This window comes from Zeus faber (genome assembly GCF_960531495.2).
Source record: "Zeus faber genome assembly, chromosome: 19".
Taxonomy (NCBI): Eukaryota; Metazoa; Chordata; class Actinopteri; order Zeiformes; family Zeidae; genus Zeus; species Zeus faber.
In genome coordinates this window covers 10,767,049-10,777,390 of record NC_137206.1, presented here as the reverse complement: position 1 = coordinate 10,777,390, position 10,342 = coordinate 10,767,049, and the positions used below count along the sequence as shown (strand labels likewise).

The following is a 10,342-nucleotide window of genomic DNA, read 5'->3' as shown; positions in this document are numbered from 1 at the left end:
CAGATAGATAGACAGGTAGATAGATAGACAGGTAGATAGATAGATAGACAGATTGATAGATAGATCCCCTTAAAAAATAGGCAAAAATATTAATAAAGCGATGGAATGTGCGGCTACAAAATAAAATATGATAATATACATTAAGCCTAATGATAAACAACAAACTATACATTATAACCTCACAAAAAAAGATATGAAGATATAAATATATGTGACCCGGAAAATAAATTAAGTGAATGAAATAATGAAATGAAATAAAGCTACCAGTGAACCATAAAGCAGAAATGTAATTTAATCCATGGTTGGAAATAGACACTTATAATAGTAGATGACAAAGAGATTATATAAATATATATATATATATATATATATATACAGTATATATATGCACACTCACACATAGTAATATAAATAATAAACAATGAGATTAAGGTGATATTATATTTTAATTTATGAAGATCACATTGAAAATTGATTATACTGTTTTTATGCCATGTGAAATCCTTGAAAATAAAAAAAAAATGCTTAAAAAAGTACACAAAAAGGACAAAGAGTCCTTGAATTTAATTTTGTAGTGCCAGAATGACCCCTGATTAATGAGCTATCGATAGCTTTTTTTTAAATTATGATTGAAATACGGGCAACAGACATCACAGACATCAGACATCATTGGCAGCAAAAATAATACAATCCACAAAAAGAAACAACAAAAAAACAACATTCAAGACTCGAGGGGAGAGGATGATTGTGAATGTATGTACTGTGTGTGTATGGGGGCTGTTATTAGAAACAGGGAGAGTATTAGGGATTCTAAAAGCACTAATAGCATCAGTGTCCACTTGGTTATGAGGGGAGTATGCAAGGAGAGGGGATAAACGACGGTGGGGGAAAGGGTGGGGATGGGTGGGGCAGGGCAGTAAGCCGAAAGGGCAGATATTTCTTTTTCAACCCTCCTGCTCCTCGGCAGTCGGCAGATCCCTCTCTCAGCGGCATCGCAGTAGATGCTTTCCCGGGTTCCCAGGCATGTTCGGCAAGTTCAGGGACCTCTTCCCGGGCCCTCAGCGACCGGCCCCCGCTGGGAGCCCCCTGCCTGCGCCGGCGGCACCCACTTCCTCTCCCACTCCAGCCACTCCGGCTCCTGCCAAGGTAAGGTGTCGTGCTGCTGATGCTGGCGACTTGTTTTTTTGTTTTGTTTTTTTTGTGCGTCAGTAAAGAATAAAGTAAAGAGTTGTGATGTTTCCACGAACCAGTTTAATGCCCGCCAACTTTTGATTGCTTGTCATTGTGCGTTAAAAAAAAAAAAAAGCCCAAAAAAAACAGTGGACCAAAACAATGGACTAACGCAAAGTCTGCCATCTGGAGTGGCGTGTGCATGCGGTGGTGTGAATGCAACACAGTAAATTAATTCCCGGTGCTTTTATTTATCTTATTTCATAGGATAAACAATGCAGAGTCTGTTGCAATCAAACAAGTGGGCATTGTCCTCCGCTGCACCTCATTCCAAACATAATGAAATGATTGCAAGAGGTTCCGATTCCACCGCATTAAAATTACTCATTAGTCATATTCCAATTCAGGGTTACGTTGAAAATGTATGTCAGGCGAGAGCGAGTGCATTTTTTGTCAGCCATTATTGTCTGATGGCGGTCTCCGAAAAAAACATATCTCTCTAATGGTCTGAGTGGCTGACGGATGCATAACCATCTGACTTTTCTCTTTCAATGTTTCCTTGTGCGGGAGCAGGACGAGGAGACGCCGGCCAATAAGGGGAGCGAGGCCAAGAAAGAGGACGGGGTGATGGGTGAGCCATTGTTCACATGAAGGGCTTTTAGGGATATTTGCACACTCCCTATCCCCGCCCTCCCTGTCCCTATCCCCGCCCTTCCCTGCGAGAATCGGCCTATAGCAGTCAGCTGTTAAAAAGCCCTGTTAAAAACCTCACACTCGAAAGAAAGGAAGAGAAAATTAGGATAAACGTGAACTTTTTTTTTTTTCCGAACGGGCGGAAGAAAGGTGCGGGTAAATGACAAATAAGGTTTTTAAAGGGGAGTGAAAAAAGAATATTGTAATACATTTTTTATTTTTCACATATGTCTATTGAGTTGAAAGACTTATAAAGATAACATTATTTGTTAATTTAGGGGTTAGGGCTAAATATACCCCGGAGGCCTTTTCACTGTCTAAAACACAGATTTACATTTTTAGATTTTTAAGCGACAAAACTCAAAAATGGATGAACTTTTTTCAAAATTGAAAGTGGCTTCGCGTTAAGCGTACTTTCTAGGGATTTTTCTCTATTTCACACTTGTCTTAAGATTTGGTTTATTTGAATGAAAATGTATTCGGACACAAAAAAACAAGAGCAGGATGTCACTGATACTCATGCATTCATGACAACACATCATTTGAGTTGATGTGTCCTCGAGTGTTAATAGTATTATTATTGATTCTGACTCTCTAGAAACAGCAGTTGAGGTTCCCTTGGGGTTTTTGAGTGCTTTTTTTTTTTTTTTTTAACGATCAAGTTGTTGTGAAAAGACCAAGCCCAAGCACCCGTCGACTTTTTATCAGATCCCGATCTAAACTGACCCGTTCTACCACGTATCTGTGATTAAACCGATATGAGGGGTCGGGTCGCCAGGTTTGATTATATTCAGCTCATGATCCCGTCGCTTGCAGAGCCAGCTTCAGCCCCAAACCCAACTCCAGCCCCAGCACCGGCCACAGGACCAGCTCCCCCTGGAACAGACCCAGCGCCAGCTCCTGCTCCTGCTGAGCCTGTTCAAGCTGGATCAGACGGGTAAGCGCTTCACCCAAACATATGTAAGTTCTTATTTTCGTCACTCAGGCCAAGGGACTTATTTATGTCTCCGGTCATCGTTACACTGCACCTCGCTGAGGAGATACAGATTAAGACAACAATTGTGCTGATGAACCGGCGGCTCCCAACGTCAACCCCCGGCCTTCTGGTGACCGTCGCCTGCCAAAACATCCTTGCTCCAGATTGGTACCAAATTAATCGTGCCACGAGGACTAATTAATCACATTCTCTAGCGAGATGGCGCACACATGCAGATCCCTCAGAGACGCTAATGCTAACACTGTCTGTGTGATCTCCACCCCCGGGTAGAGAAACAGGCAGATTAGTCAAGGGTTGACCAGAAAGTGGATTAAAGGCTTTTCAGCTTTATGGATGTAAGGAGCTCACTGATTCTGCTTCTGGCCAAGCAATCAAAAGAGTGCAGGTGACAAGACAAACGTCAAATCGAGCATTGTGGCACAGAAAACCTGTTGCCACAAGGTTTCAATAATGAATGCCCCTTTCCCACTGCACCAAAAACCTGGTAATACCACTAACATCCGGCACTTGTCAGCAGTGGGAAAGGGAAAACCCGGGTCTTAGTCCGGGGTCAAATGACCTGGCAACAGACCCGGGTTTTAATCGGCTCCACCTCCTATCGGCTCTGCTGTAAACAGGACACCCGCGTCCACCCGCTAACTTTGGCCCCTTGGTCTGCGCGATTGAAATTCCAGACGATGGCGCATAAATAGACAGGAATATTCCATCATTTCATATCCCATTGAGAATCCAAAATTAAATTCGGAAGTCATTGACTTTTTTCCAAATGGGGTACCGTGAAATGTTGTGAGTGTGGGGATCGCGCCGTGGGGACCAGAGCTGAGAACCCCCATGCTCCCGGCCGGTCCCTGCTCCCCCAAATTCAATTTTTAGGGGCGTGCATCGCTCCCTTACAGGATGATCCAATACGTATCTAGACACATGGGCTACGATACGATTCAGGGACGATACATTTTAATACGGAACGATTCGGTGTGATGCAATGCGAGGCAATCTGATACAGAGCTTAACATTTAACGTAGACATTCATTTTCCATTAAAAATTAAAATAAGCCAATTCTATAAAAGTGACATTGCTTACCTTAAAATAGATATATTTCATAAAAGACCAGGGAATCCCAGTTATTTTTGTTTCTTTATGGCATTCAGATATAATATCTTATATATTGTGGTTCTGGTATAGTAATATATAATATAATAGTGTAATGACACTGGATGTGTTTACTGAAAAAAATGTAAATCTAACTCAGAGAATTGAAGAGGAGTTTCTCTTTCTCCTCCAGACAGCTGCGTGTATGGCATCCTGTGCCGGTTTTCCTGTGTTTTTTATTTTAGATCTATTTTAATTTTAGTTCGTTTCTACTTGTATGAATAATAATGGAGAGGGAGCGATCTCCAGTCCTCTGTCTGTGCATCCCGTTCGTTCCCCGTGTCTCCAAACAGATACAAGCAAATAATTATTCTGAAAGTAAAATGACTTGTCACGTTAGATCAATGAGTCTTCCGCAGCAGCTTAGTTTACACTAAAGTAGAATTAGCAGCAAAGCTTCGGTCAACCCATTCGTAACTTTACAATCCACCGGTTGCTGGTGCATTTACATCGATTCGGGAGTCCGCGTCTCGATGTAGTCGCGTCTTTAACTTTAATTCGTAACAGTGAATCGTACTTATGTGAAACGTTACAGTGAACCCGTATTTATTTTGTAATGACACAATGAACCCTGATATCAGTATGTGCAAAGAAATTAACACAGTTGGACTAGCCCTTCTCACGCAAGCGATTTAAAATATGAATCGTGCCCCGGTGCACAACGATAAACATTTTATCGCCGATTTATCTGCTGCCGTTTAATGAGAGCATCGCCGCCATTTTTTTGGCCTGCACGGGTTAATTGGACTGAATTTAGATGATGAGGTTGCTAAGCAGTTCATCTTGATACAGGATGTGATCTCCTTTTGACCCCGCCAGGAGAAGATTTGGGATGCCCTCCAACTCCAGGTGCAATATTTGATTCCGTCCACTAGGGGGTGCTATATTAATGTACATCAGGTCTTGGTCCATCCTATTCGTACTGTATATACTGTATATGTACTGTAGAAGAAGAACCTGGAGAAAATGATGTCACCGTTTTGATACTGTGTAATCCATTTGGAGCTCCCACCATGCTCTACGATATAATAAAAGTAGCCAATGTGAAACTCTGATTCACATGAAACAGTTTAAAAATATGCAATGTGGATTGTAACGCATAAAATGTCTGGTGTGGTGTTGGCTCAAAAGAAAATAATGAAAAGGCAAACAAGAAAAAATAAAAACTCAAGTTGTAGCCCCCGAAGAAAACATGATCGGAAAGTGTGATCGGCTGGTAAGGAACAGTGTCACCCTCCTCTCTCTCCAGGTGGGACGCAGCGCCCCCTGAGCCCCTGCCCGTCCTGGTCAGCAAGTTCTCCGATGAGCAGATCAGACAGGTTGTCAAGCAGTTGAGAGACAGGACGGAACTCTTCAAGGAGAAGATAGCGGATCAGTACGCCTCGTCACCGGAGATCAGCCCACCCGTCAGTAAGTAGGCCAAGGCAGAAACAATGCAAAGGACAATATTCAATACAAAATCCCTGCCTCCTGTGCCCACATCTCATGTGAAGTGTGTAGATACTGTATGTCAGTTTGGTGAATATACCTCTACCATATGTTTTAATGTTATATACAGTATATGTAGTGCTCCTACCCTCTATAAAAGAAGTGTGGGCAGGGCCCTGAGTTCTTTTGCAATAAAGTTCCTTAAATATTAACCCTGAAACCCTGCATCAATTATCTTAACTCTCCTTCTGTATTTTAGCTAGAAGATAAACTTCTTTTACCTCAAACAGGAATGTACCACCCCTTTAAGTCAAACTATAAACCCCTAAAATGGTAAAAAGCTTCCAAATTAAATGATCACACACACACCACACATAGGTATATGGCTAAAGAGGTCATCTCTAAAATGGTCGCTTCACTCAATGAGGAATAACATAAAATCAAGAAGGTACCCGGTCGTTTGTGCAGTTCTGTGTTTGTTTTTTTTTTTTTCAGTGGCCTGTTGTCCATTCACTCTGCGAAGGAACATCAGTGTTTATCTTACTGTGTTGCTTATTAACGAGCATTTACATACCCAGCGTGACAGTCGAACCGAACTCCGTGTCGGATTCTTAACAGCAGGCAAACATAATTCCGTCACTTAACTCTCGCTCGTCTCACTTCCTTATTCGGCGGTTCTCTCGCGCCCACGTGCATCAACAAATAGGAACACATTATAAGACTCCAGCTCAATGACCACAGTTATACCAGCTACAAAATAAAAAAAACATGAACTCTTAATAAACATATTGTTAACTAAACACTGACCTTTTGAGACGTATTTATTCTACAACATGTATACCATAGTTTTTAAACATAAAATACATCTCCACATTTTAACCTTGTTCAACAATATGAAATGACTTTTAACCTCAGATTTAGTTATTATGAGCTTTTCAATTTATTTAGACTAATGCATAATATTATTTACTGGGTTACATACATACATACATACATACATACATATATAATATGTATGTGTGTGTATATACAGTATATATATACACATTACATAGCCGAAAAATATGTGGACGTCTGTCTCTGTCTGACTGTCTGTCTGTCTGTCTGTCTCGTCTCCAATAGGTACACTGTTATATTATAATTACTATTATTTATAAAGTATTTATTTATTAAGTATTATTATTAGTAGTAGTAGTATTTTTTTTTTTTTAGCAGACACATACTCTGTTGTCTAGGGAAGGTGATTCAGGCCAGATGAAAATAAATAATCTTTTGAGTTGAGAGACTGATCTGAGAATTGATCACTGACCTAAAATAAAGTCAGAATTCTGAGACTAAAGAGTGAAAACAAATCCATTTTATCACGTGGCCCTAATCCTCCATCATAGTCATCATAAACGATCATAAAGCAAGTGTTGTGATATTCCTTTACCTGGAAGAGGCCAGAATGTCTTTGCCGTCCCTGAGGCCTGGATAAAAAAGGATGCTGATGATTTATCTGTGTCTCTAAATGGGTTTATTCAAAGAGTCATTTAAGCTGGCAAGGGGGACCTTCAACATAATAATAATAACTGTAATGTGGCCTCTTTCAGCTGCAGTGCATGTGATGCAAGTAGTACCTAGATGCAGACAAACGGGCAGACCTCCACAAGAGGTACCTCCACAGGTTTACACGAAATCACGCGACCTCCGCAACGGAAGTTGATCCTCCTCGTGTTTGTTTTTTTTCCCCCCATGAAGAGGTGTGACCACCGTTAAAAAGATAAATAAATAAAGACCAGGCCACCTTCTTCCATTGCTCCATGGTGCAGTTGACGACGCTCACGTGCCTGTCGCAGACGCTTTCGGCGGTGGACAGGGGTCATGGACACTCTGACCGGTCGGCAGCTACGCAGCCCCATACGCAGCAAGCTGTGATGCACTGTGTGTTCTGACACCTTTCTATCATAGCAGCATTAACTTTTTCAGCAATTTGTGCTACCGAATCTGTTCTGTCCAGACCAGACGGGCTGGACTTCACTCCCCACGTTCATCAATGAGCCTTGGGCGCCCATGACCCTGTTGTCGGTTCATACATACATTCATGCACACCAGAAACCACACAAGACCTGCTGTTTTGGAGATGCTCTGACCCAGTTGCCTAGCCATCACATTTTGGCCCTCATCAGCGTCGCTCAGATCCTTATGCTTGCCCATTTTTCCTGTTTTTCAAAACATCAACTTCAAGAACTGAATGTTCACTTGCTGCCTAATATATCCCACCCCTTGACAGGTGCCATTGGAACAAGATGAGCAACATCATTCAATTAACTTGTCAGTGGTTTTAATGTTGTGTCTGATTGGTGAATTATATACTGTATATACATATAAGGCTTCTATTTTCAAGCTATTTTATTTATTTTTTAAAGATCAGTGGTGGATAAGCCTTTCCCTTCTCAGAAAATCTGGAATAAAACAGCATTGCTTTTCCTTTCATTTCAAAGCTCCTCTCCTCCGCAAGGATGACTACAGCAAAGTGATGGAGGAGAGGAAAAGGCAAGCGGAAGAGGAGAGGATCAGGAAGGAGGAGGCAGACAGGAAAAAGAAAGAGGAGCAGGAAAGGAAAAAGAAGGAGGCAGAGGAGAAGAAGAAGAAGGAAGAGGAGGAGAGGAAGATCACGGAGGAAGAGGAGAAGAAGAAGGAGGAGAAGAAGTTCACGGACGTCGTGTGCTCCTTTGTGGACCCTCTGCTGAAACCCCTGGAGGACAGCATGGACTCCCTGTTGAACTCCACCATTGACCCCTTCACAGGTACCAGCCTCCACATGTTTATTTTGTCGTTCGTGGGGGTTGATGGACCCTTGGTGTTCTTTTTCAAAATCCTTTATTTGAACTACGTTGAAGTGATTTACGAGGTGAGAGGGATTTTAATGGATCTAAGATAATCAGACATTTAAAGACTTCAATGAGTGGTGAAACATATCAATCATAATGCCTGTACAGTAAGTGAGGGCAGCTTACAGGCCAGCGGGAGGGACCCTAAAATTTAGCGATACCTCTACTGGAGGTAGAACAAAAGACAACAATGTCTTTTAGTATCCCTAGGGTCTCCCATAAACAAAAAGGATTCTTGTCTAAAATTATTTTACTGCAAAACTGTGTAAAATGGTCCATATTTGGATACACACTGACAACAAAAATGGTGGAAAAAACATGGCAAATCCGTATGGATAAACTCGCGTAGCCCCCACTTGTCCTATTGGTTGCTAGGATGTATCTTTACATGCAGAATGAAGCAGATGTGAATAGATTTATGCATGTTGGAGACGGGTTAACCCTGATCCATTGACTCATAAAGAGTCAGAGTCAAAGTAGGCGGAGGCAGTTGAAAAAAATTGGGTTTTATAACAAATGCACTCGTATTCTTTCTTACACCTATTCCAAAATTTGTCATAGAAAGGCTCGTTGGATGGGTGTGGCTGTGCTGAATCCGGTGATACCGCTTGTGTAATTATTGCGTGCATTGTCTCTTACCACCTGCAACTCCCCTCAGACCGCTACTACATCGCCTGGCTCAGCCTGGTGACCCTGGCCTTCAACTACAACATGTGGTTCGTCACAGCGCGCCTGTGCTTCCCGTACCACACGGCCGAGGCCGTGCCCTACTGGTTCGCTCTGGACCTTCTGGCGGACTTCATCTACCTCATGGACATCATTATATTCCAGTCCCGCAAGCAGTTTGTCAAGGGGGGTGACGTGATCGTAAGTGGCTTAAGTGTTAACGTCAGGATGCGTTAACCCCCCTCTGTTTTCTTCTGTCTTTACTGGCCTTCAGCTGCTTGTGTTTCCCTTTCCTGATATCTCCCTCTGCTCTTCTTTTTCCTCTGCGCTTTGTCCTTTAATTATAACATGGGACAAATATCAAACGTGGCATTTTTTTTCATTTTACACCGTTTATCTTCTTATTTTCTCTCCTCCAGAAAGACCGGTCTCTCACAAAAAACTACTACAGAGACTCGGAGAGATTCAAGGTAAAGTGTCAACGCGGTTTGTAGTTCGGTCATTAAAAGATATTACACTATCAGAAAATACAACACAATTTACATTATTACGTTTGCATTATTTTCAATACATTGTACATGATTTAAAGGTTAAGATTTAATAGGAAAAGTTGAATAGTGTGCATTTACCCCTTTCAGTTACACTTTTAATGAAAATGAATATGCTGTTTATATTTGGTCAAAATTATGACTTTTTTCATTTAACAATTAATTTATGTAATGTAATATATGTATATTTTTTGATTAAAACATTTTCACTGTCTCCCTTCCTCAACAGATTGACTTGATATGTCTCATACCATTTGACATACTATATTTACAGTTTGGGTTCAAGTCCATTTTCAGGGCAAATCGTCTTCTAAAGGTACTACTACTACGACTACTACTACTAATAATAATAATAATTTGAGACAACACGTTTTGGTTGCTGAGGCTGTTTTTGATCCTCGCTTTTAAGGCAGATACGTTCTTTGAGTTCAGCGATCGCCTGGAGAGCATCATGTCAAAAGCTTACATCTGGAGGTAAGTCACACAAATGTAACAGCTGGGGTTCAGAGAGAGAGAGAGAGAGAGAGCGAGAGAGAGAGAGAGAGAGCGAGAGAGAGCAGGAAGAGGAAGATGGAGAGGGGCTCGCTGAATCCCGTGTCTTCCTCTAGAGTCATCCGGACCATCGGCTACCTTCTCTTCATGCTCCATCTCAACGCCTGCCTCTACTACGTGGCCTCAGACTACCAGGGCATCGGCAAGACCAAGTGGGTCTACTCCGGACTGGGGAGCGCGTGAGTACCCTGATCTTCATCTTTCAAGCTACTAGAAGGATCGCGAGGACAAAGGGATAGCACGGCCACGGAATTCGAAAGCTTGC

At 41.9% G+C, this 10,342-nt stretch overlaps 1 protein-coding gene across 1 annotated transcript in view; it reads left to right on the top strand.

The window, feature by feature from the left end:
* Positions 1–1,023: 1,023 nt before the first annotated feature.
* Positions 1,024–10,342, top strand: part of LOC307244798 (uncharacterized protein) — a gene marked incomplete at both ends in the record, with an annotated part of 28,943 nt that continues 19,624 nt past the window's right edge. Inside the window, 11 exons of the mRNA XM_080020102.1 lie at positions 1,024–1,146; positions 1,744–1,794; positions 2,680–2,800; positions 3,004–3,007; positions 5,260–5,420; positions 7,922–8,227; positions 8,970–9,178; positions 9,397–9,447; positions 9,755–9,841; positions 9,935–9,999; positions 10,134–10,256. Of these exons, the coding sequence (XP_079876228.1) occupies positions 1,024–1,146; positions 1,744–1,794; positions 2,680–2,800; positions 3,004–3,007; positions 5,260–5,420; positions 7,922–8,227; positions 8,970–9,178; positions 9,397–9,447; positions 9,755–9,841; positions 9,935–9,999; positions 10,134–10,256 (1,301 nt within the window). The remainder of the gene's footprint in view (positions 1,147–1,743; positions 1,795–2,679; positions 2,801–3,003; positions 3,008–5,259; positions 5,421–7,921; positions 8,228–8,969; positions 9,179–9,396; positions 9,448–9,754; positions 9,842–9,934; positions 10,000–10,133; positions 10,257–10,342) is intronic.